This window comes from Symphalangus syndactylus, chromosome 1, assembly GCF_028878055.3.
Source record: "Symphalangus syndactylus isolate Jambi chromosome 1, NHGRI_mSymSyn1-v2.1_pri, whole genome shotgun sequence".
Taxonomy (NCBI): Eukaryota; Metazoa; Chordata; class Mammalia; order Primates; family Hylobatidae; genus Symphalangus; species Symphalangus syndactylus.
In genome coordinates, this window is record NC_072423.2 from 123,222,141 (window position 1) to 123,249,229 (window position 27,089).

The window sequence follows — 27,089 nt, forward strand, 5'->3', positions numbered from 1 at the left end:
TACTACAATGTTCCAAGAATGTCTGAAGATGTTGTAGTATACTATTTGAACTTAGAAAATCTGTCTCCATACCAATACCAAAGTGACTTAATTTCTTTACTCTTTTTAAAAATGAAGTGGGATACAGGTATTTATGTTTTGAGAATTTTGAGAGGTCTCTTCAGAAAACTGTGAGCACCTAAGGGAGTGACAGGACTATATGTGACAGACCACATCTTCTCCTGTGTTGTCTAGGGGACTCAAAGAGGCACAGAATGTCTCAGAAAAAAAAATTATTTTAGGAAGGCCAACTAAATGGCACTTGCCAAAGTGCAGAGGCTGTGGTGTGTCCTTCACTTTCACATTTGGGGTACATCATGTGAATCAGAGAAAGACCATATGATGCAGCCCCTCCGGAGTATACCCCGGTGTACACTGCCAGGGACAGGGGCATGTCAGGGCTTCAGTGGCCACCCCAGCTGATATTGGAGGCAGGGGGTGGGAGGACTCCTCACCTCAGGGAGGCAGTGGCGGAATCAATGGCTGGTGGGAAGGGCTGGGGGCCTGCTGCCGAGGAAGGGTCCCGTCTGTGTCCCTTACCTTTGACTTTGACCTCATGAAAGGAAATCCCACGCTGCATTTGAGGAAGTCCAATTCCAGCAGCTCACAGGAGATGCCCATCTCCTCCTGAAAGAAAAAGCACCAATAGATGGGCCGGCTGCACAAAAGGCAGGTGTGTGGGAGCAGGCTCCACAGGGCAATCGAGTCCTTCAGAGCAGTGCTCAGATGGTAGGCACCAGTGGGACGAGGTGCCCTGACCAGGCCATCTCCAGCCCCCTTCCAGCTGCCCACTTTTTCATGGGTTCCCTGGGAAGACAGGTAAGAGGACAAAACCACTCTTCATTCCTAACTAACGCTTTGGGTTCAAACCCTAGGGTGGTCCCAGTGAGGTGGGCTGGGCCATGGGTGAGCTGGAGACCTCCTAAGGTTTGGATGAAAAGGCAACCCTGTCATCTTCCTGGCCCCTTTCTCCTAAGCCCACACCCTAATCCTGCCTTTTCAGATCTTGGTGGTTTAGGAAAGACAAACTCTAAGAAAATCACACCAAGAAAAGAGAGGGTTTCTTCCTAAAGCCTGAAGCAGTGAGGGCTGGGCTGTCCACTGGCAAATCTCCCCAGGGTGTGGGGAGGGTACAAGGGTGAGGAGAGGTTTCCAAGCGTAGCCAGCTTAGGCTGGACTCTGCACACAGCGGCTTGAGAGAACCAGAAGAGAAATGCTGTAGGGAACTGCTGTCTTTCCACCTGGGCACATGGCTTCCAACCAAGGTCAAAGGAAAGCCAAGAGGCTCTTCACAAACCACAGGGCTTCTCAGAGTCACTGAAAGCAAATCAAGACTTCCAAGCGGAAACAGTATGTTTACAGATTTTGGAAGAGAAGGTACAGAGGTCCTCCATTTCCAAGACTCACATCTCCGCTCAGACTAACATTTCAAGGCATTTAGACAAGTGGATGAAAAATATTTTTATTTTGTGTCCAACTGGTAAAAACATGTGAGCATTTACCATAATATATCTACTTAAATTATCCAATTATACATATCTTATTATTCTAATATATTATGAACATTATCAAATGCACCAAAAATAAAGGTGATAAAAGGTAAATAATCTATGGGGCTAGAAATCAAGACAGTAATTGTGGAATAAGTGGAAGGCAGTTCTGAGTGCAGGTTACACAGGTTTGATGACTTTGTGAAAGTTCATTGAGCTGGTAACTTAATAACTTGTATATTTTTGTTTGTTTGTTAAACATCAATACACCCTTACTTAGAAAATAGCAATGAAACAAAACCCCCAAAAGCCCAAATACAATGAAACAAAAGATAAGAGATATATAAATATAAAACTAAACTCTAATATATCTTTTCAGCATCCAGTCTTGGATATAACTGATCTCAATGATGATTAGTTTTCTAACATCTCTCTGTGCTCTTAGCCAGTGTTATTCACACAGAGACCCAGGATCGCCTGTGTTAGTATCACCTTGGGAGCCTCTTTAAGGTTGAGGCAGGAGAATGGTGTGAACCCGGGAGAGCAGAGCTTGCAGTGAGCAGAGATGGCGCCACTGCACTCCAGGCTGGGCGAGAGTGCGAGACTCCATCTAAAAAAAAATAAATAAAATGCAGATTCCTGGGCCACACTCTAATTGCATTGCATGAGTCTTTTCTGAGTAGACACAGAGACTGCAGGGTCTGGGATGAGCATTTTTAATACATAAAATTATTGAGTGATAAAATTAGTGTTTCTGCCGGGTAATGATGTTTGGTAGCTGCTGCTATGAGCTTTCCTTCCCCTTCAGTCCATTTGGCTGGCTGCCAGAGGAAGCTTCTTAAAATATGTCTCTTCCCACTGCAAACAGAGTAAAGTCTCAAATCTTAATCCCAGCTTCCATTTTGGCCCTTCCTGTTCTGCTGTGGTTCTTCCACCCCTGCCCCATGGCACACATACGCTACTATTCTATACACACCCTGCCTGCTCTTATGTTCACACCTCTGTTTAAGTTGTCCTCACTGTCAAGGAGCACCTTTCTTCAGCCCTTCCCCCAAGGTTTTCTTCCTCTGTCTTGTCCCCAAACACTCATGGATGGCAAGCTCATGTATGTAACATGCAAATGGCACAGGATTCAGAACGGGCCCTGAGCATGCACTGGGTAGCTGAGTTGCCATATCACACACCACATTTCAGCACTGAGAGAACATATCTGAGAGATGTTAATCGCTGTCCTCGTAGAGCTCAGAGTTCAGATGGGGTGGGGACCTCCCAGCAGAGACACAGGTATTTACACGGCTGTGTGATGGCAAGTGTGAGGGCTGCTCTTAGAACCTAGAGAACAGGCATTGGCAATTTCAATAAGGAAAACCAGAGAATAATTTCTCAAATGCTTTCTCAAGAACTGCATGGCATTAATGATTCACCATAGGTGGCGTTTCACTACCATCTTCTTCCTCATATTCCTCCTACCAGAAGCAACACCCACAATTGTCCCAAGTAGACACTACCCTAAATCCTGGCTAATCGGCCTGTGGACATCAGAGGCAGCAAGCCAAAGTCTTGGATGACTTTAGTTCTCTCGGTTTCCTGGGGACCGTCCTGGTTCATTTCTGTCATTCTGGTATAATTACTCTCAACAGTGTCCCAGGATAAGCAAATATATATAAGTGTATGTGTGTGTGTATCTCACACATACACATATACATATACTACATGTTTACCTAACTGTTCCCAGTTTGTCTTGTAATGCCCAATACCTCACTGGGAATTCCTTCCAAACCAGGAGAGAAGCTTTAAGTCAAAGGTCTGTTCTTGAAGTAAAGATTTATTGGCTGGGCGCTGTGGCTCACGCCTGTAATCCCAGCACTTTGGGAGGCCGAGGCAGGCAGATCACGAGGTCAAGAAATTGAGACCAACCTGGCCAACATGGTGAAACCCTGTCTCTACTACAAATATAAAAATTAGCTGGGTGTGGTGGTGCATGCCTGTAGTCCCAGCTACTCAGGAGGCTGAGGCAGGAGAATCGCTTGAACCTGGGAGGCGGAGGTTGCAGTGAGCCGAGATCGCACCACTGCACTCCAGCATGGTGACAGAGCAAGACTCTGTCTCAAAAAAAAAAAAAAAAAGAAATAAGAAACCAAAAAGATTTATTGCCCCAAAGACGTCTTCAGTTTTCGCATGTGTGAAATAAATGTCTTCAAAAATTTACTCTGGAACTCGAGGAAACCTCAGTTTAATTAGCTTTGACCTAAGACAACAGTACTTTTTATCATTCAAAAGGTGCTCAGCTACCTTATTTTTGTTAATTCCCAAATGCTAGAACATAACATTTATATCAGCATTTACTTAACTATTTCTGGTCTCTCTTCCACCTTATTCAGTCAAATAAAAATTTCAAAATTCTGGTTGGATCTTGGTGAGGACAGGCCAAAAGAGTAAACCAAAGACATCATCTCTAGGAACAAGAGAGCTGAGCTTATGGTTCATGACTCATGTGCTCCGGGATGGTGTTACAGGAAGGGATGTCATGGATTACCCTTCTGCTGCCTGTCAGCACCAACATAGCTGTTTATACTGGCCATGTCAACTGCCCTGACCAAATGTTTTTAATTCTATACCCCTCTCTTCTACTACTGTGATTTCCAAGGAGGCCCAGAGGTGTATCAGAGCTTGGGCTTTGGCAAGCAGTACCACTCCTTGTGTGGATGCTGGCGGTGCTCCACTCAGAACCCCCTTACCAGATAAGTACAACAGCTTGAATGGAGTCGCTTTGCCTGGGAGGTTATGACACCTTCCCCAAAAGCATTCCGTAGCCACTGATTGACGTGGGTACCCAAGGATGTCCCCTTTGCCTCAAGACAGGACCAACTCTGTTGTACAATTAATGTTCCAGAGCTCCCATAGGATTGGGTGAAGCAGACTCCAGCTGAGCCCACATGCCTGTTTGGTTCCTTCCCCTCCTCATTCTGCTCCCTTCGCTCCTCTTGCCCCAATAAATCCCCTTCATGAGAGCCCATCTCGGGTGCTGCTTCTGGTGAACCTGAACTCAGATAATACTCTTCCCTTATGAGGCTGCTGGCACCGAGAACCACTTGGAAAGTCCTAGGCATTTGCTCCCAGGTGGGGAGAGGCAATGAAAGAAGGATGAGGAGAAAGCTCACATGTTTATGATTCTTGTTTAAATCCATACTAAGGAAGAGAAAACCGTCCTGACTGCAGTTTATAAAGGTTGCAAGGCTTCCCCCATTAGGGGAGCCCTTCATTCAAGGCAACACCAGTATCCACTTTGTTCTCCTGGTTTCAGATCATGCCCAGGGCATAACCTTAAAAAGCAGAGTCATCATGGAGTCACAAGTCTTCTTGGTAGCCAGGCAGGCACCCAAGAGTCACAGACATACCCACAAGGTAATTCTTTAAATAAAAATAAAACCCCATGTTTAAAATGGATTCAATTTAAAAAATCAATTCAATTAAAAATACAAATTTTGGGGAGATATGGCTAATCTAAGCTGTCCCCAGCTCTAGGCACCATGTCAGTGGAGAGCGCTCTGGTTGGGAGTTGCCTATGACTTCTGCCAGGCACTTGGTATCCACCAGGATGCATATGGGAGAGATTCCAGGGACCAGGCTTCTCCTGTGCTCTAATTGCTTCCACGTTCCAATCATTGCCTACACTGGCTTTAACTTAGAGAACTTAACATTAGCATTTATCAAGGCCGATGGTTATGAGACTCTCAGCTGACTGGGAACACGGACTAGTGAGCAAACTGTCTATCTAATGTCCCTGATTGCCAGTGCAGACATCTGATTATCTGACTACAATACAATGCAAATCAAATACAGAGTGAAACAGAAATCTTGCTCTAAAAGATGCAGACTTTCACGAAATCAATGAAAGTAATGTTGAAAAATGGATAAAACCACTGTAAAACCACTGATAAATCTGGATCTGGCAGAGTTAGATCAGTTAACTGTTGAAGGAGTCAAAATTCTCCTGGATACTACTTTAAGATGCTTCAGAAGACAAAGATTTAAATAAAAAAGATCAAGAGAAGCCCTTAGAAAAAACTGGCCATTGTTAAAATGATCCTTTTGTGATTGTACCAAAAGCCAGACAAAATATGAAGCAAAGGATGTTATCTTATGAAATAGTAGGAAAATTCATATTCAAAATCTGCCTATCCAGCACTCAATTCCTTCTTTTGTTTCAGAAGTTAGGGCACTGTTATTTTAAAGACTCTAATAAAGCAAATAATATTTTGCCTTGGGTCTAAGATATCTTTGACAATTATAATTACAATGTTTTGAGTGCCATTGAATAAATGCAGGATAAAATAAACCTAATTTCATAATTTTCAGTTTCACATTTCAAGCAAAGTCTCAATCAAAACTTTTAAAATACATTTTTTTAATAAAATTTTAGACCCTATTTTAAGAGGATTCACATAACTGGCCTTTTCCCCAGTCCCACTTTTCCTGGTCTGGCAAAGACGTTCAATATTCTCAGGGTTTCTTGCTGAAGATTATAGACGATTCAATTAAAAATTTCTACTAACATACAGATAGTCCCTGACTTACGATGGTTCTACTTAAGATTTTTCAACTTTCTGATAGTGTAAAAACAATAGGTATTCAGTAGAAAGTGGTAGAAAGCTGTACAATACTCTCAAGATGCTGGGCAGCACAGTGAGCTGTAGCACCTCGTCAGCCACGTCATCACCAGGGTAAACAATCGATACTCTATGGAGGGCTGTGTTGCCAGGTGATTCTGCCCAACTGTAGGTTCATGGAACTGTTCTGAGCATGTTTAAGTAGGCTAGGCTAAGCTATGATGTTTGGTAGGCTGGGTGTATTAAATGCATTTTCAACTTATGATATTTTCAACTAACTATGGGTTTAACAGGACATAACCCCAACATAGTTCAAGGAGCATCTGCACATTACTCTCAGGATCAGGAAATTATCAGTTAACATTTTTAAAAACACAGTGATGAAAAGCATACTTGATTTATGCGTACTCATTTCTGTATTCTCAGTATCTGGCACTGAGCCTGGCACTTAGTAGCTCCTGAGTTTGCATTTATTAAATGAATAGGCCTTGGCTTATGGGAGATTCCAAAGAAGGTGCTGCAAGAAGCAGCTCATTTGCTGGTCTGCCTGGCACAAGAGATGCTTGTCTTGGCAAAGACCTTCTCTCATCCAGACATACCTTGGCTGTCCCAGCCCCAGAAGTTTGGCCAGTAGAGCCAGGCTCCAGCCCTGTTTGTAATGTGCATGGGTTGGAAGAATCGAATAATGAAATCAGTGAGCCTCTTTGGCCTTCGGGCTCCTTCCTCCCAATCATACAAGCATTTGATGTCAGTTTAGACTCAGGCCTTACTTGACCATGAATATGGTGCTCTTTGGGAACAGAATGTCTTTGTGGTCAGTGACCTGCTTATGCTCAATGCTAGGTAGAGTTTGAAGTCTGACTTCCAACTTTCTAGTTCTGACATGTGTTTGTTAAACTGAAGACGACCCTGGTGTCTCCACATCTGACTGTCAGTCTGGCAACTGAGTGTTCCTCTAAGACCCTTTCCTTCTTCCAGACACAACAAGCGTGACCCTTGTGGGCTGGTAAAAGCGGCTTCCGTGTTAACTCACTTAGTTAATTTAGAATTCAGATAAATTTTGGAAGCACTTCATCCCAAATTCCCTAATCAACTGAGGTATCAGAGGTGAGCAGAGGTTCTTAATAACCTGGCTCAATGAGTTAACAGAAAACATTCTCAGCAAACACTTTATTAGCAGCACTCAATGATGAGTCAGCTTGAACCTTACCAGAACAGTCGTTATTCCCAGAGGGGAATCCTTTGGGCTTGAGCCATAAAGTTCCTACCCATGAAGAAAAACACCTGAGCCTGCAGCATAGAAAGTGTACAACCTTCGGCATTAGTGTCCCAATTTTGATTATTGGCTCAGATATATACCAGCAAGGTGTTGTCAGGCGAATTAACCATCCTTTCTATAAGCCTCCAGTTCCTTACCAGTAAAATGAAGTCATAACACGTGCCTTATAGGAGTATTGCTGGACTGCCACTGCTGATGCGTGTAGGATGGAGTACATAGCCTCTACTTAGTAATGGTTTACTGTGCGCCAGGTAGTATTTTAAATCCATTATCTAAAAACTCTATGTACAGCTTCTCTTTATTTCCATTTTTATGAGGAGGAAACTGGAATGTGAAGTTATATCACTTGCCCAGCGTTTCCCAGTTGGTAAATGATGGAGCCAGGATGTGAGCCAGGCACATTCCTTCCCAAAGCTCTTCTGCATGTTCTCCTTCAATCTTAACTTCCTTCTCCTGCCCCAACTCCCCTGCATATCGCCCTACAGAACATGATATGGTGCTTTGAATACACACACGTGTGGGGAAAAGGCCTGTCATTTGAACAGCATATGAATTACAGACCCCAGCTGTCAAGACACACTCTTCTATGTACTAGATTCACACAATACCTTGTCTCCTGCCACTTGCTCAGGCCCTGATGATACACTCTTGGCTGAGGGTTTCTCATGGATAGTCTTGGAGTCAGAACAAACACAAGTAATGGTACTCTTGAATCAAGGAAGAGTACATGATACATAAAATATGAACCTCCCACTGGAATGAAGCCACATAAGCAAGCACTCCTGTTGATCCCTGAGCAGAGATGCAGAGGGTGAACTGTTTTGTTGACTCGCTAGTCAAACTTCTGAAAGAGGCTCATGTAGTCAATCCATCAGGGGTCATGAAAGATCAGAGGCAGATGGGATCTGAGAAGTCACAGAGAGGGTGCTTTTCTTTGTATCCAGAATGTTGGCAACATGAAGATCAAGTATAAGCCTTCCTGGGGTCTTAACATACTCAAAGTTTCCCTCTGAAAGGACTTATACATCATCCAGCTGTACATTCATTAATTCACTCACCAATCTAACAAACCCTACAAGATGTCAGACACAGAACGGGGAGAATACAAATGACAGGTAAGAAGGGATTTTGACCAGGCTCGGTGGCTCACGATTGTAATCCCAGCAATTTGGGAGGCCGAGGTGGGTGGATCACCTGAGGTCAGGCATTTGAGACCAGCCTGGCCAACATGGTGAAACTCCATCTCTACTAAAAATACAAAAAATTAGCTGGGCGTGGTGGGCAGATGCCTGTAATCCCAGCTTCTTGGGAGGCTGAGGCTGGAGAATCACTTGGACCCAGGAGGCGGAGGTTGCAGTAAGCCGAGATTGCGCCATTGCACTCTAGGCTGGGCAACAAGAGCGAAACTCTGTCTCAAAAAAAAAAAAAAAAAAAAAAAAAAAAAAAAAAGGAGACAGCATTTAGTAAGCAAATACTCCAAATTAACACATTTTAATAGAGGGGGAAAAACTATTGGTTGAATATGATCCAGGCTACAAGGAACCTAAATAAATTGTTCCAAGAGCTCATTGCAGGGTGCCACCCTTTGCCTGGTGGAGTAAATAAAAAAGCAAATACATCAAAAAAGGTGACTCTAGGGTGGGTCTTGAAAGGATAAGAATTTGCCTCATTTGGGTGGAACACTGTGATGGGAGAGGCAGTGACACAGTAGCAGAGAGGGTGAAATGAATGGGGTAGATGTTTTGGGACAAGGCTAGTACAGGGTAGCACCAGAACAGCCAGAACCAGGGGAAGTTGCAGCTGTGTGCCCAGAGGCTGAGTGGCATTCCCTTCCTTGATGTGAGTCCAAGGCTTCCAGCTACACAGGCTCTGAAGCCGCTTCTGAATGATACAGCAGATCCAGCTGTGAAGAACTTCCATCCTCTGCTCCTGGGAGAAATACTGAAGTCAGAGGGCAGACACGTTAATTTCCAATGAGTGATATAGTTGCCCTGTGCAACATGGGGCTCCTGTCAGCAGGACCAGAGAATTCCTGTCTTGGAGGCCAAAAAGGGAAAGCAGTTGCAATCAGAAGGTTGCTTAGTGAGTCAAGGAAGAATTTTACATTTTCAAAACCCCTTTGTTTATTAACTCACTGAAGAGCTATTCACTGACCGCTGCCCCGTATCATGCCCTGTTCTAGGGGATGGGGCTACAATTGCAAACACAGCGCTGCCGTCGCAGCACATGCAGCCTACACGGGGAGATGGCAAAAACAAAAAACTCAAAAGGAAATGAAAAATAACTGACCAGGCACAGTGTCTCATGCCTGTAATCCCAGCACCTTGGGAGGCCAAGGCAGGTGGATTACTTGGGGCCAGGAGTTTGTGACCAGCCTGGCTAACATAACAAAACCCCGTCTCTACTAAAAACACAAAAATTGGCCCAGTTGTAGTAGCACACACCTGTAGCCCCAGCTACTTGGGAGGCTGAGGTGGAAGGATCAATTGAACCCAGCAGGTGGAGGTTGCAGTGAGCCGAGATCGCACCACTGCACTCCATCCTGGGTGACACATCGAGACTCTGCCTCAAATAATAATAAAAATAATAATAATTACAAAAGTAGCAAAAAAACTGGATAATCTGCATATCATCAATATTTAAAACTCATGTGTTTCAAAGGATACAATTAAGAAAGTGAAAAAATCCACAGGATGAGAATATTTTAAATAATATGTCTAATAGGAACTTTAGGATGTATTTTTAAAATGTCTTGCAGCTCAATAATAAAAAGATAAGTAACCTAACTAACAAATGGGTAAAGGATCTGAATAGTTTTTCCAAAAAATACATACAGTTGGCCAATAATCACATGAAAAGATGCTCAACATCATTAACCTTCAGGGAAATCTAAATCAAAACCACAATGAGATACTACTTCATACTCATTAGAATGGCTACAATCAAAAAGACAAACAATAACAAATGCTGGACTAGATATGGACAAACTGGAACCATTACATACTACTGGTGGGAATGTAAAATAGTATAGTGGCTTTGAAAAGCAGCCTGGCAGTTTCTTAACAGTGAAATACAAGTTATCATGTAAACCAGCAATCCCACTCTTAGGTATGTACCCAAGAAAAATAAAAACATGAGCCCACACAAAAACGTGTACACAAATATTGATAGCAGCATAATTTGTAATAGCCAAAAATTGGAAACAATCTAATGTCCAGCAACTGACGAATGAATAAACAAATGTGGTATATCCACACAATGGAATATTATTCAGCCATGAAAAGGAATGAAGTATGATACATGCCACAAACAAATGAACTCTGAAAACATTATGCTAAGTGACAGAAGCCAGTCACAAAGGACTGGCTCTATTTCATATAAATGATTCCACTTATACACAATGTCCAGAATAGGCAAATCTAGAGAAAAAGAAAGTAGATTTGTGGTTGCCTTTGGCTGGTGGAAATAGGGGAAAGGGTACGACAGCTAAGAAGTATGGGGTTTTTGAGGTAACGAAATGTTCTAAAATTGACTGTGGCAATAGATGCACAACTCTGAAAATATACTCAAACCCACTGAATTGTATACTTTAAAAGTGTTAATTGCATGCTATCTGAACTGTATCTCAATGAACCTGTTTAAAGTAATCACAGCCTGTGAGAGGCATTCTGAAGGAGGCAAACAGCATTATACCTGGTATAGGTGGAGGGAAGGCCCTTTTGAGGAGGTACCATTTAGCTGAGACCTGCAAGCTAAGAAGGGGCTAAACACACGAAGGGAGAGTGAAGAGTGTCCCTGGCAGAGGAAGCAGCATGTGTGGGGAAGGGCATGGTGAGTTCCAGAAACCAATCAGAGGCCACATGTTTGGGAAGTGACAGATGAAAGGCCAGGCCATGCGGAGCCCTGCGGCTCATCAGGAGTTTGGACTTGGTTCCAAGTACAGAGGGAAGGCACTGGAGGGTTCTGAGCAGGGAAGTCATACCATCTGATTCACATTTTTAAGAATATTTTTAGTTGTGATGTAAGAATAGATCAGAGGGGGCCTGGGGTGGGGAACGCGCAACAATGAGCAGAAAAGGTTTCTTCCTCACCTCTCCCAAAACATTCATGGAAATGGAGTCTGAACAGGTGTGGAGCACAGATCAGATAAACTAAAAGTATCCTTAAGGAACTGGAGCACACAGTGACTCCAGCGCAGATGCCAAATACAGAGAATGGGCTGGCAAGGCTGGGAAGCAGCTGGCCACGAACACTCCGAGGGAACCAGAGGTAATTACCCATGCACTTGGGGAATTTGGAGAAGCAGGACAAAGAAAGTACTACAAAGCCAGTTGCTTCCTTGAAATTTTGTAAAAAAATCCATGTGGAAGCCAAGGCCTACACTATTCTAAGTTTGTTCTTTCCAAGCTTAAAAAAGTGCAACAAGCAAAAGCTACAGTCAAAACAAATGTTTGAGGCAGATGAACCATGTAACTGCTAATGCAAAATTCCTCTCCCAAGTTAGGTAGTGAAATTTGGAGGCCAGGTATGGATGGCTCACACCTGTAATCCTAGCATTTTGGGAGGCCAAGGCAGGAGGTTCACTTGAGGCCAGGAGTTCAAGGCCAGCCTGGACAAAATAGTAAGACCCTGTCTCAACAAAAATAAAAATTAGCCAGACGTGGTGGCACACACCTGTGGCCCCAGCTACTTGGGAGTTGAGGTGGGAAGATCACAGGCCCAGGAACTGAAGGTTGCAGTGAGATATGATTGCACCACCGCACTCCAGCCTGGGTGCCACAGTGAGATTCTATCTAAAAAACAAAAATAAAAAAAAAAGCAAGAAAAGAAATTTGAAGTGCATATGAAATAACCCTGTGCCAATCACTGGCAGTTGCAGACTGGCTGGCATCAGAAGCAATTATGTGATCAAATGGAGACGGCGAGGTCTCCTCCCAAACAGTCCACTTGGCCCTGAGGAAAAAAAGTGCTTTGAAAGATTTAAAATAAGTAAAAATAATCTTACATTTTAAAAAACCGATACAAATTCAAAAGCACTTGAATAAGCTGTCTCGTTCCTAACGTGTCCCTCTGTAGTGCGGTGAATCAACCCTGTTTAGGACTAATCTTTACATTTTTCCAAAGTGAATACAGACAAAAACACTCCCCTAAATCCTGGTGATTGTCCTCTTCAGGACCACAGGATATGAAATTAAGAAGCTAAATAAACAAATAAATCTAAGTCAACCAGTCGTAACAGAAAGCCCGAAGTACAAAGACTAGCAAGCCATCCCTTCTGAAGCCTAAGAAGTAATTAAAGTATTTGATGTTCACTCAGGAAGTTTTTCCTTCTGTTAAATAGTCACAAATGAATTATTCTCAGATTTTTAAAAATTAGTTTCTCTTCTTCAATTAAAAAAAATTTCCTCAGAGGCTGCAAATTCTTAGTCAACAAACTAAGAATTCAAAGTTGAATTCCATCTAATGAATCAAATTATTTTTATTTTCTATCACTCTTTTCCTTTGCCTTATAGGCTGATGGAAAACTCAACAAGTGGGGACCTCCCCTGAAACGAAAGGAAAGAATTTAACCTCATGGCATAAAAACAATTCATGAATGGTGTTTGGATGAAAAGGTTATGCGGGAGTCAAATGTTTGAAGGGGCTCAGGTACTTACTAAAATCCTGGCCGGAAATCTTCATAGAAATGCACTCACGGTGAAGAGTTCCTTCTCACCTACAAAGCCCCTTCTACTCTGCTCATTCAAAACTGGTTTGCAACTTGAAGCTGTGAAGGCCTTGCTACTCAAAGTGTGGTCCCTGGACACGCTCACTGTTAGAAATGCAGATTCTCAGGCCTCACCCTAGACCTGATGAGTTAGAAGCTAACCTCTGTGAACACGGACATTTGAGAAGCACTGCTCCATGTCACTGAGCCCTCCTTGGAGGAAATATGATATTCACCCCATGAAGACCACTTTCCTCATGATGCCCTCTGCCCTCCAGAAAAATAATATGTACACTGCCCATGTTATTTGAGAGATATTGTCTCTGTAAGTATACACTTTTCTGGAACTGAAGACCTGTCTATTCACATGCCCCTTATCTGAGCAGACTTTGGGACAAGCATTGGGGTGCAATTAGTTTGTATGGGCGGTGATCTCAGGGAGCTCCACGAGAGGGTAGTGAAGTGTGTCATCAACGGGTGAGAAAGCTGGGGCATCTATCCATCTCGCCGGTCTCTCCTTGGTAGAAAACTGTACTGGGGACGTTAACTATCCTGCACTTCCAGCCCTCCTGACTCTTGGGTGCAGCACACTCCTGTAGCCAGAGAAAGTTCCTAACCAGAGAGACATAGGCAGGCCTCAGCCTGCAGAGGAACTGTCATAGGCGGCCTCCAGGGTGGGTGGAGGGGACATGGAGGGTGTTGACAGCATCTCTCCACATCCTCTCCCTCTGCATAAGCAACTGGGCTGGTGGAGCTGTGGACTGAGAACAGAGGCCAGGGGCAGCTACTGTTGAACTTTCTTTGGCTGCAGATGAAGGGATGGGGCCTGAGAGGACCTCTTCCTAGTCTAGCACCCTTGGAGTGTGTCTCCACAGATCAACCTGTCAGCTCATGGAGCCCTGTCTCAGGGGCCAGCAGCTTAGTAATCTCTTCTCTCGGGTTGGCACATCCACTTTGCTACTCCTGGGTACATCTCAGGACTCTTCTTAAAGAACTGGTATCCACTTCTAGGATGATCCTTCCTCCCTTTCTCTTTGTTGCTTCAACAGGTCAGCTCCAATCTCCTCTTACCTAGATCAGCACAAAACGGCCTCCTGGTGGATGCCTTGAACTCAGCTCTCTTCCCTGATATGTTCTGCAAACTGCCACAGATGAATCCCAATATGATACTTTGTTGTTGCTAAAAAGCCTTCAAAGGTTGTTAACAAGCAACATCCTTCATTGGTTCTTAACTGGGGGTGTGCACTGGAACCACCTGGGAGCCAGAGATGCCACGCCCAGCTGTGCAGGCTGATCACTGCATAGAAGACCTGGCTGCTCTCACCAAGCCCTTCACCTTGGCATGAGTGTCTCCAATTTGCATAACAGTGCTGGAAAGGTGATGATGACGATCCTATGAAAAGCTTTGTAAAAAAGATCCAGATGCAGGCCCCTCTGTGTGGCCACAGAATCAACGCATGTGGCGTCGGCATGCATTTGCTGAAAGCTCCCCAGTGATGGACACTCAAGTTAAAATCCCTCAAAAGTGAAACTGCATTGAAATTCTCTGGTGGGCTTGTTAAAGATGCAGATTGCAGGCCCCAGCCTCCAGAGTGGGATTCTTTACAGCAGAGTCAGGAAACCTGGATCTTGAATCATCTGAGGCAAGTGTTCTACACTAGCCTTTGAAACACTGGTCCCAAGAGCTAATGTAGCCACTGCCATTTTTGAAGTTAAGAGATTGGGACCTAGAGTATGTGAGAAAAAAAATGCCTTTCCTGGGATTCTTATGCTGGTGAGGACTGAGGAACCCTGGTATTATGGTCCTCTCTGCCTTTGAGGCAGTTGTCTGGAGCCTCCTGTGTCATGTGCCCCTGGGGCAGGGACTCAGAGAAATGAACTCTGCAAACCATGGCTGGCTCCAACATGGGTGCCCACCTGCTGTGCTCCCAGAGGAAGCCCATCTACTCGTTCAACAAGTGTTTCTTATTTTGTCTCAAATGGGAAACAGCTTCTACACAATAATTCTCATGTGTGAGACACGTATGTTTTCTGTTACTTCTTACATTCCTTTGTTCATGCTCTCATTTAATAATTATTGAGTAGCCTCAGTGTCCTTTGTTGGGCCATATGCCTTTGTAACACAGTTCCTGCTGTCTCCAAGGAGAAGTTCCCAGCTTGGCAGGAAGAAGAAGAACTGGTTCAAGGAAAGACACTTATCATCTCACATGATGAATGCATGGGGGTGCTGTTGCACCAGGGGCTGAAACTGGCCTCCCTTTACCAGAGAAGCATTGGCTGTCCCCATTCCCACCCCACAGGTCGTATTTTACAGCTCATTGTTATTACCATTGTTTTACCTTTCTTTTTAACTAACTAAAAAGTCTACCAGTTCTTTAAATTATGGAATCCAATACTGGACTACCATAGTCATACTATGTACCATACCAGTGCTTACTTTAGTGGGAAAATTAGCTCATCATTGCACACTGATGTGGTCTGGATTTGTGTCCCTACCCAAATCTCATGTTGAATTTAAGGAGGGACCTGCTGGATCATGGAGGTGGATTTTCCCCTTACTGTTCTTGTGATAGTGAGTGAATTCTCATGAGATCTGAAGGTTTAAAAGTGTGTGGCACTCCCCCACCAGCCCCCCTTCTCTCCTGCCACCATATGAAGAAGGTTCTTGCTTCCGTTCACCTTCTGCCGTGATTGTAAGTTTCCTGAGGCCTGCTAGTCATGCTTCCTGTGAAGCCTGTGGAACTGTGAATCAATTAAACCTCTTTCTTCATAAATTGCCCAGTCTCAGGTAGTTTGTTATAGCAGTGTGAAAATGGACCAATACAAACACATAGGTCAAAAGCTATTACAAATGACAGTAACAAAAAACACCATTCATAAACTGCCTGATGCAGCTAAGGGTTTACTTATTCAGAACTTCATCAGGCTTAAAGACTGTAAATAGGCCTTTGTGGCTGCAGTAGCCAACTTCTGCTCTGTCACCAACTTATTCAACAGATAGTGAGCTCATCTACTGTGCCAGGTGTGGAGGTATGTGAGTATAGCCCTGTCCTCAGAAGCTTTTCCATTAAATATCAGATATAAAATAATTGCCTTGGCAGTTGATGTAACAGAGAAACATATACTAGCTTAGGGCTGAAGCTTTAGGAAATGCCCATGAGGACAGGAAGGAGCACACAGGCTGTCTCTTAGTGTGTTCTGATCATGCACACAGCAAGGAAAAGCCTGATGCCAAGAACCTCGGTGATCAATACGCAATCAGAACGAGAGCAAGACAGTTTTACAAGAGCACTGTATGACCTGCTAATATAATTAAATGATGAAGTTATGTGTTCCTTTTGTATTTTTAAGAACAATATAGGGAGACAGGCTTTGTCTTCCAGGATTATCTTACTTTTCTTCTATATTTGTTTTTGACATTTTTCACTTAATGGGCCAGCTGTTTAAAATGACTTGCACATACAAATAGTAAGGGTTGCTTTTGGTTATGGCAATGGATAAGTTCTAAATTCAATCTCAATAGAGTCATTTTTTGAAAATTAATTTCTTTGAAAAAAAGGATGAGCTGCAGAGCCATGAGATTGCCTTAAGATCTAGTATGCTTGTTCTGAACTTGTTGGAATATATTAAACTTCCAATTATGTTAGGAGCTGGCTTGGCTGTGAAGGAGAGATAAATTGGCCATTTACTGATTACTTCCCATGCTTTGACCCTGCAGAAGTTGTTGACTGAGCAACCTCTTCTGTGTCTGTATATGTCATTTTCAATGTCTCTCTCCTCTACAGGATAGTTTTGCTCATTCTTTTTCTCCCTTTGAAAATTTTTTCAGGTGCCTTGCTTTCCATACCATTTTTTCGTTCTGCATCAGATGGCTGGACTGGCTGCACACCATCTCTCTCACAGCAGAGTACGGGCAGGATGTAAATCTCACATCACGGAGCTCCATCCAGGGGTCTCTACCATGCACAGCCATGCACATTGACTCCCTAGATGCCAGCACCTGTGTGTCTTTTGTTGGAGGATGGCCACGGGGCTGCTGGCACCTTCTTTGCATGAACATGGAGAGATGGAAGTGCTTGAGAATTCACATCCCCTTGGGGGAATCCTCAGCCATGCTCTTTTGTCCCTGATTTGGGACAGTGAGATGTGACCTATACTTTAGACGGTGCCAAAGTCACCCACCTTCTTTCTCTCTCCTGGGGACTTTGCTTGATATCACATCCTTGTTTGGCCTCCTTCCCTTTGAAGCTCTACTTCCCATTCTCCTGAGAACACTTCCTAACAAATTATTTTTACATGATGTCTTATCTCAGGATTTTGTTTTAGGGAACTCAGCCTAAGATAGCAGGAAAGAGACTATCACACAAAAACATCTAGTCCCCCTCTTCTCCTTTCTGGTATAGAGATGCCAGTCAGAGGCAGTGTAAACATTTCAGACTCTGAGCAAGTGGTCTTCCAGGTCCTGGGAATCTCTCATCCTATCTCATGCTTCAATGGGGCAGCCAGTGTCAAGCCAACCAGGATCTTTTAAACAAAGAAATCCACCTGCCAAACATTAAGGATGGCTTAGCAGACTTACGTGACTACATATTGATTTTAATCCACTTAAGTGCCCCTTAAACATGGACTCACTTAATTACCATTCCCATGTGTTTTCTCTTTGTCTGCTTTGGAAAGGATGCCTCTCACACTGTCCAAACCAGGCTCCAGGGAATGAGGGCAGAGGCCCTGAACAGCAGGTTGAAGCCACTCTCCTCTTTACAGTCTCCTAGAGGATGGAACTGGGACCCTGAATATGTCTCAAATTGTCATTGCACAATGATTATGTTTTTTTCAAACGGACTTGGCTCTACCACTTATCAAGTGGTGCCTTAAGTACCTCCCTGTAAAAATACAGATAGTAACTCCTAACCCACAGTGTTGCTGGAATGATATAATGAGTTACTCTGGTGGCTGCCACCATGGTGATGGTTATTGCTATTAGGCTCTAAGAGAAACTTTTCAAGAGTTTTCTTTGCTCTGTCACCTACAGTTGTAGATTCTCAAGCTGTTCAAAGCCACTCTCAGAATGAGACCCTTAACCTGGGTGGGCTGCCTCAACATTATAGGATGGAGGTAACCTGTCCTGAACTCTGACCATGTGGCATTTTGCTAAACATTTTGCTAGGATGAACAGATTGATGCTTCTCAAAAACCCTACCAGTATTATGCTTGTTCCATTTTGCAGATGAGGACACAGAGACTCAGGGAAGGTGAGGGAACTTTCCAAGGTCACACAACAGCTATATATGGTAGAGTGATCAGGTCCCATGCTGCCTCACAGATGCCCATATGCAGTGGGGCCTTCAGAGTGCATGGTGCAGAGGAGTTTTTCCTTCCTTTGTACGTGCCCCTAGCACAGTGGCTCTTCAACTGTGGCACACGTTCGAGTCATGGAGACTTGATAAAACACAGACTGCTGGGACTGTGTGTTGAGTCAAACCCCCAGAGTTTGACTCAATAGGTCTGGGGAGGAGCCCACGGTTGTTTTTCTGACCAGGCCCCAGCTGGTGTGGATGCTAGTGGTCAGGAGACCACGCTTTGAGTGGCACTGATGTAGATTCTAGAAACACTGGTGGCTTTCTTCCCTTGGGAAGGAAGCAGCTTCCTGGATGGGACCCACATGGGGGACGGTCTCATAGGAGAGGGGAAGAATCAGCCTGCTGAGCCCATGGACTCTGAGAGCCCCTTCTGAGCAGGCGATGCTGAGAAGTCTGCAGGGCCCCTTGCCCCTGACCTGTGGACTCCTCACCAGCCACCAGCTGTCACTGCGACATCCAGATGTTACCTCCCTCCAAGCTGCCTCCAGTTCCCCTTCTAAAATAAATGGGGCTAGAAAACTTGAGAATGGTGCTGTGGTGAGGAAGTGCTGAAAAGGAACCCAGAGGAGGAGGAGGGAATGGACATACATTTACAGAGTACCTTCATCATTTTGCCCTGTCTTATTTAACACTGACACCGTCAGGTAGGTCTCATACTTCCCACCTTACAGATGACGATATCAAGCCTCTGAGAACTCAGGCAACTTGCCAATATCCATGTAACTATTAAGTGGCTGAAACTGGGATTTCAACCCAGTTCACTTTGGCTCCATGGCTCCTGCATTTGTCCCACCCCTGTGACTGTCCTGATGGGGCACATCCTGCTAGGTACATCATCATGCAGCCACTGTCCCCTTGGCACTGCACAGGCTGCAGAGGGAGGGCTGTGGCTCAATGCAGCATTTCTACCAGGGGAGGAAATGTTTTGCATGCAGCCTTTTAAACCGTGAGACAGACTCTGGTCTGTGTGGGGTTTCCCAACCAGAAATAAAAAGATTGGAGGGAATCTCATCCACCTAGAGGGTCATCCTCAGCTCAGAAACAGCCGTGTGGCTGCAAGCGGAGCAGCCCAGGCCTTTAGGGCTGGCCAGGAGACCCTTGCTGGCAGGCAGCATGCTCATTTGTGAGTCCCCACCAGCAGCTCCCTTGTGAAGAAAGCTCAACAGGCTTTTTATAAAAGGCAAAGCGAGTTTTCTTTGGCAGCAGGTTCAGATTTCCTGCCCTGTTCCATGATCTCACGAGGGAGTGCTGAAAGTACCTCCTGCACCCCCTCCCCAGCTCCAACCAGCTCGGTTCCACGCTCAGACTTTCTGCTTATTTGGAGAGAGTGTTTCTTGTCTTCTTAATTTGAGACCCTCTTCCTCCTCCCTCTGTGGCTCAATCCATGGCCCCAGTCTGCATCTGGAGACAGCATCAGTCCCTTCCGCTGAACCTTCTAGCTGAGGGGTGGTGGAGGAGGGAGCACCAACTTTGTGTGGCCTCAGCTGATGGATTTTTAACTGCTGAAAAATGACACATGGGAAAAGAATGCTGTGCTTAAATCTTACACTTAGGCAGCACTAAAAGGTGAAAGAAAAGGTCACATGAACTTCTAGACAACAAAAGCTCCCACTTTTGTTGTCCAGACAGCTGAGTTCTTCAAAGGGCTTCTGAGAGGAGAGATAGAAATTCTGTCTCCCATCAGTGAGCCATCGTCCCACGCCGTTGTCTTCAGCTGGTGGGGTTTTAACCCAGTCACTTCCAGAGCTGCTGGTCTGTCCTAGAGCTTTAAGTGGAAGATGGCCACAGAGCACTCAGGACCAAGGACTGGAGTGGTGAGACCCTCATCTTTCATCACACTAGCAGGGCAGGAGGATGAGGGTCTGCACCTGCTATTATCTGTGAGACTCTGGCCAAGCTACTTGCCTGCTCTGAGTGCCAACACTTCATTGGTAAATGAGGACAACAATACCATGGCAGATATGTTTCTTGCGACCCACATCCATCTACCCTTCCCTCTGGGAAGCCATCCCCTCCCCACTCCACCTCACTCCCAACCCGTTAAGAGGTGGGCATGTGACCCAGGCTTAACCCAACTGGACCAATCAGACTCTATGACATTTTTGCAAGCACTTTTAGGAAATGAGATTATTTATTCACTGTGGCCTGGCAACCATTTTGCCACCCTGAAGGGACAGAGAGCCTGTCTGAGAATGAAGCCAAAATAAGGAAGAGAAGCTGACAGATGGAGAGAGAGAAAGAGACACTATGACAACTTTCGGAGGTCCAACCAGAAGCTGTGGTCGAAGCCAATCACAGGTACTTTCAGTTTGCAAAACCCTACATTCTCTTTTACCTACACCAATTTAGGGTTTCTATTGCTGTCACTAGAAGAGTTAAAACAGGTACAGATACCTCACAGCGTTCAAAGAAGCAAATTTAATCAAGGCCCTAGAAAGGACAGCCCATAGAGTAGTCCTCTGAGCTGTAGTTCTGAGGCCCGGTTCCCCTAAGTGGGAAGAATAACCAGCCACCACGGCTCCAGGCACCAAAGGGTGGGTGGGGATGCTCACCAGAGGGTTTCAGGAGGACACATGGAAATGTCCACACTGAGGCGGGACCCTCTGTGGTCACCTGGAGCCCTCTGAGGAGTGTCCCACATCTGGGGGAGCCTTAGAGCCTGCTCCACAGGGCTCACATGAGTGTTCCCTGGGGTGACACTCGTGGCTGTGCCCAATACAGCTCCTGCCGCATAGGAGGTATGTTCCTCCCCTCCCTGGCACATTCTGAGCTGAATATTTGTGAAAATAAATCCAGAAAAGTAAATACAACACTGAACTTGTCCCTGAGGAGTGTCCCACATCTGGGGGAGCCTCAGAGCTGACCTAACTTCCTCAGGCCCCAACTGTACAGGTGACTTGGGCTCATCTGTATTTGCAGGGCTGCTCAGGCTTACTGGACATCGAACCCTGTCCATACCCACCAGCATTCAGGAGTGTAGCTGCTGGACCCTGGAGGGCCAAGATTCTGTTTTTAATGGGTGCCAGGTACTGTTGCAGGCACTTTACACATGGTACTTAACTTACAAGTGTAGAACATGGACTCTAAGTACAGTGGTTTTAAAATATGTTCACAAATTATTTGACACTCCTCCCTTTGAAAGGTGAAGCCTAGGCAAGGTGCACTGGCTCACACCTATAATCCTAGCACTGTGAGAGGCTGAGGTGGGAGGGTCACTTCAGGCCAGGAGTTTGAGACCAGCCTGGGCAACACAGCAAGACACCATCTCTACGAAAAATTAAAAAATGAGCAGGACGTGGTGGCACATGCCTATAGTCCCAGCTACTACACAGGCTGAAGTGGAAGGATTACTTGAGCCCAAGAGTTCAAGGTTACAATGAGCTATGATTCCCCTCCCCTTGAATGTAGGCCAGACTTAGTGGCTCGCTTTTGAAAAACAGAATGTGGCAGAAGTGATGCTGTGTGACTTCTGAGAGGTCATGGAAAGGCGAGCTTCTGCCCAGTTCTTGCTCTCCTGGATAGTTTCATTGGGGAAAGTCAGTCACTACATGGTGGAACACTTGAGCTACCTGTTGGAGGGACCCATGTGGAGAAGAACTGAAGCCCCTTGCCAACAGCAGGTGTAGACCCTCATCCTCCTGCCCTGCTTGTGTTAATGAAGGACAAGGGTCCCACCACTCCAGTCTTTGGTCCTGAGTGCTCTGTGGCCTGTGGCCAACAGCCAGCCAAGCGAGGGGCCACAAGGGAAGCAGATCCTCCAGTGGAGCCTTCAGACAATTGCATCCCCAGCCAACATCCTGACTGCAGTCTCATAAGAGACCCCGAGCCAGAACCACTCTGGAATCCCCAACCCGCTATGAGGGCTAATCAATGTTGTTTTAAGCTACTAGGTTTTGAGATGTGATTTGTGACACAGCAACAGATAACTAACACAGTGGGTGTTAGGGCTGCTATCCAGATGAGGAAGCAGAGACCCAGAATCAGACAGTGAGGAGAGAAGGGCTCCCTCAGCTGGCTGCAAGGCCAGGGCCTTGCCCTTCATTCCCTCTTCAGGAAGCTGTGGAGACACCAAGCCTTCCTTGTATTTTGGCCATTAAGTGGGGTCACCATGCATCTTAACTGCCTGGGGCAGTCCCGGTTTATGCCTGTTGTCCTAGGGCTAATTATTCATATTGTCCCTTTCAGCTCCTAAAGGATCCCAGTCTGATAAAATAAAACATAACAAATGGTTAAATTATGTAGTCACTCCCCAGATAAAGACTTAACTCTGGTGTTCAGGACTCAGAGCACCTCTGAAAGGTTACCGTGAAGCCAGGATAACTGTCATGTTCAGCGGACAGCCCTGCGAGCCCAGGATCGAGACACCGTCCCACACAAACCATGCTGGTGGGTTCATCCTCTGATGTTATCTTTTATTGTTCTCTATTTATGTGTGTGTGGGGGATATTTATTTCTTGACAACACTGTCAGTTTCTCGATGTCGGGGATTTGGTCCTACCCCATTTAACTGTGAGGCAGAATAGCAAAAGAGGAAGCGTTGCCATTAGACAGATGGGGGTTCCAATCTCAGCTCTGCTACTTACTAGCTTTGTGACCTAGAGCAAACTGCAAGCTTTCTGGGCTAAGCTGTCACTCCTATAAGATGGGAATAACAATTCCTGCTCTACAGGGCTCACATAAGTGTCCCCTGGGATGATGCACGTGGCTGTGGCCAACACAGCTCCTGTGTTCCTCCCCTCCCTGGCACATTCTGAGCTGAATATTTGTGAAAATAAATCCAGGAAAGTAAATACAACACTGAACTTGGTTTGCTCTATCACAAGGAGTCAGCTAGAGCCTTTTCCTCTTCCTACGGTCAGAATGAAAGTTTCACGGAGTTTCGCTCTTGTCGCCCAGGCTGGAGTGCAGTGGCGCTATCTTGACTCACTGCAACTTCTGCCTCCCGGGTTCAAGAGCCTCTGCCTCCTGATTAGCATGGAGAGGGTATTCTTTAGAAGCCTGGATTCATGCTGTCTACTCCGGACTTTCCAAAACCTATCTTCGCACAAGAATATGCTGTTTCCTCCCACATAAGCTTCTCAAATTAAAGACAAAGCCTGAAGGTGACGATGTTCCCATACAAGGAGGCCTGACGCCTTCTTCTGAAAGCATGGGGTTGTGTGTGAGGGCAGGTGTCTGCCCAGTCCACCCATGGTGAGCCTCAGTCACACCCGCCCATCAGACAACCAAGGGAGGAAGAGCCCTCCTACAATGCTGCCACTCCGCTCCTGGCTCTCCCCTTCCTCACATTCTCAGGTCATCATTTTCAAAGCATGGACTCTCACTTATTTGGTCCCTATTTAGTGCCCCATCTTTATGCCCTTGCAGAGGTTTTGAAAGAAAAAGTGATGCTCAATGATGGCTTCCATGGTTCAGGGTTGGCCTTGGGACATTTAAGAGAAAGAATCTGTCCTGTGTGCCAAGCTCCCCAGATGGATGAATGCTTGAGACAGCCTGTTTACTACTCTGCTGGGACAGAAAAATCTCTTTCCTCCCAGCCAGCTTCACATGCCAGGTCGGCACCATGACTGCGGGTTTACGGTGGGCACTGTATCAGGGAAAGAAGAATTAGACAAAAATAACTAAAGGCTACTATGTCTCAGGTATGGTCCTAAGTGCTTTACATGAATGTCTAATCTAATCTTTGCAACAAATTTATGAGGTCAACATTATTCTTAGCTCAGTTTCACAGATAAGAAAACTTAGGCATCTGTTCTGTAATTGAGGCAGCATTAAAAAAAAGAAGAAAACTAAGGCCAAGGCAGAGACATCATTGAACTTGCCCAAGGTCCAACACATAATAAGTGGTGCTGGGATGGGAGCAGATTTAAGCCAGAAAGTCTGGTGACAAAACCCTACTCTTAACCACTGTATTGTGCTGCTTTGTAGACAAGTTGAAACTTAAACGCCATCATGCTAAAGTGGCTTCACGTATTCATACGCCTGAAAGGGATGCTAGCGCAGTGAGTGCTGAAGAGTACGGAAATGGGATTAAACCTGGGCTCCACCACTTATGAGACCTGTAAGACCCTCATCTCATGTGTAAAAAGGGATAATCCAGGGTTTCTCAGCCTCAATGCTGTTGGTATTGGGGCTGGAAAATTCTTTGTTGTATGGGGGGCTGTCCTGTGCATTGTTGGATAATTCTTTGTTGTATGGGGAGCTGTTCTGTGCATTGTTGGATAATTCTCTGTTGTGTGGGGGGCTGTCCTATACATTGTTGGATAATTCTCTGTTGTGTGGGGAGCTGTCCTATACATTGTTGGATAATTCCTTGTTGTGGGGGGCTGTCCTGTGCATTGTTGGATAATTCCTTGTTGTGTGGGGGGATGTCCTGTGCATTGTTGGATAATTCTCTGTTGTATGGGGAGCTGTTCTGTGCATTGTTGGATAATTCTCTGTTGTGTGGAGAGCTGTCCTATACATTGTTGGATAATTCTTTGTTGTGGGGGGCTGTCCTGTGCATTGTTGGATAATTCCTTGTTGTGTGGGGAGCTGTACTGTACATTGTTGGATAATTCCTTGTTGTGTGGGGGGCTGTCCTATGCATTGTTGGATAATTCCTTGTTGTGTGGGGGGCTGTCCTGTGCATTGTTGGATAATTCCTTGTTTTGTGGGGGGCTGTCCTATGCATTGTTGGATAATTCCTTGTTGTGTGGGGGGCTGTCCTGTGCATTGCTGGATAATTCTCTGTTGTGTGGAGAGCTGTCCTATACATTGTTGGATAATTCCTTGCTGTGGGGGGCTGTCCTGTGCATTATTGGATAATTCCTTGTTGTGTGGGGAGCTGTACTGTGCATTGTTGGATAATTCCTTGTTGTGTGGGGGGCTGTCCTATGCATTATTGGATAATTCCTTGTTGTGTGGGGGGCTGTCCTGTGCACTGTTGGATAATTCCTTGTTTTGTGGGGGGCTGTCCTATGCGTTGTTGGATAATTCCTTGTTGTGTGGGGGGCTGTCCTGTGCATTGTTGGATAATTCCTTGTTTTGTGGGGGGCTGTCCTGTACATTGTTGGATAATTCCTTGTTGTGTGGGGAGCTGTCCTATTCATTGTTGGATAATTCCTTGTTGTGTGGGGGGCTGTCTTATGCATTGTTGGATAATTCCTTGTTGTGTTGGGGGGCTGTCCTGTGCGTTGTTGGATAATTCCTTGTTGTGTGGGGGACTGTCCTGTGCATTGCTGGATAATTCCTTGTTGTGTGGAGAGCTGTCCTGTACATTGTTGGATAATTCTTTGTTGTGTGGGGAGCTGTCCTGTGCATTGCTGGATAATTCTTGGTTGTGTGGGGAGCTGTCCTGTGCATTGCTGGATAATTCTTGGTTGTGTGGGGAGCTGTCCAGTGCATTGTTGGATAATTCTTTGTTGTGTTGGGGGGCTGTCCTGTGCATTGTTGGGTATTCAGCAGCATCCCTGGCATACCCACTCATGCTAATAGCACTGCACTAGTTGTGGAAACCAAAAATTTCTCCAAAAGTTGTGAACTGTCTCTTAGGAGACAAAATTACCCTTGGTTGAGAACCACTGGGATAATTATACCTACCGCTCAGAGGTTGGGGTAGATAGTTTGCAAAAATACCCACTCTCCACCCCTCCCTTTAACTACATCCCTTGCAGTTTTGACTTCGCAGCTACTCCCATCACGAGGTAGATTTTACTCCCCCACCTTGAATTTGAGCTGAAATCATGACTTGCTCTCACCAACAGAATGCAGCAGAAATGATGCTGTCTGTTCCAGGCCTAGATTTCAAAAAGCCTTGGAACTTCTACTCACTCTTTTGGAACCCTACAGGAGCCTGGGCCAGCCTCCTGGGGATGAGAGCCACTAGCTAAATCACTCCCCTTGTTCCAGACAACATTTGGGTTCCAGCTGACCCGCAGCTAACCACAGACACATGAGTAAAGTTGGCCAAGAACAGCTAAGCCTGGCCCAGAACTGAAAAACTGCCTAGCTAACCCCTAGAGTTATGAGCAAATAGAAATGGTTGCTGTATTAAGCCCACTAGATTTGGGGGTTTGTTATGCTAATGAATCCAGAGCTACTGTGAAGAACAAATGGGAACACCTTTGAGCTACCTAGGCCCTGCCTAGCCCACAGGAAGCACTCAGGAAGGGGTAGCCACGATGATGTGGTCACTCACCCACCCCCTTTGCAGAGCCTGTGCTGCCAGCCAAGGGCAAGGCAGCCCCAGCCTGTCCACACACCACTTTCTAAGAAGCCACAGCCAATTCTTCCTTTTTAGTTAAAGCCCCAAGGAGAAATAGAACTGATATCCATAGGTGAAAACATTAGTAGAGAGAAAGAATAAAAGAACAATTGCAGAACAGTAGCATGGATTTTACTAGGCTCCAAGTGGTGAGATCATGTGCTCAAGTTCATCTACTGGAAAGAAGAGAAGCCAGGGCCTGGAGAGAAGCGGAAAGTGCACAGGTGATCCTGACATCGCCTCATTTCACTTTGTACTTGTGTCCCCTGGGGGCTGAGGAATGACATTCTGAACACAGAAAAACATACCAATTCAGAAGATGCATGACAAAAAATGGCCATCAATTTTATTTACTGTCC

At 45.3% G+C, this 27,089-nt stretch overlaps 1 protein-coding gene across 3 annotated transcripts in view; it reads right to left on the reverse strand.

Annotated features, from left to right (window-relative positions):
• Positions 1-27,089, reverse strand: part of ITGA9 (integrin subunit alpha 9) — a 376,700-nt gene that overhangs the window by 95,128 nt on the left and 254,483 nt on the right. For all 3 annotated transcript variants that reach the window (XM_055283188.2, XM_063612123.1, XM_055283178.2), the window contains one exon: positions 580-666. In XM_055283188.2, coding sequence (XP_055139163.2) covers positions 580-666 — 87 coding nt within the window. The remainder of the gene's footprint in view (positions 1-579; positions 667-27,089) is intronic.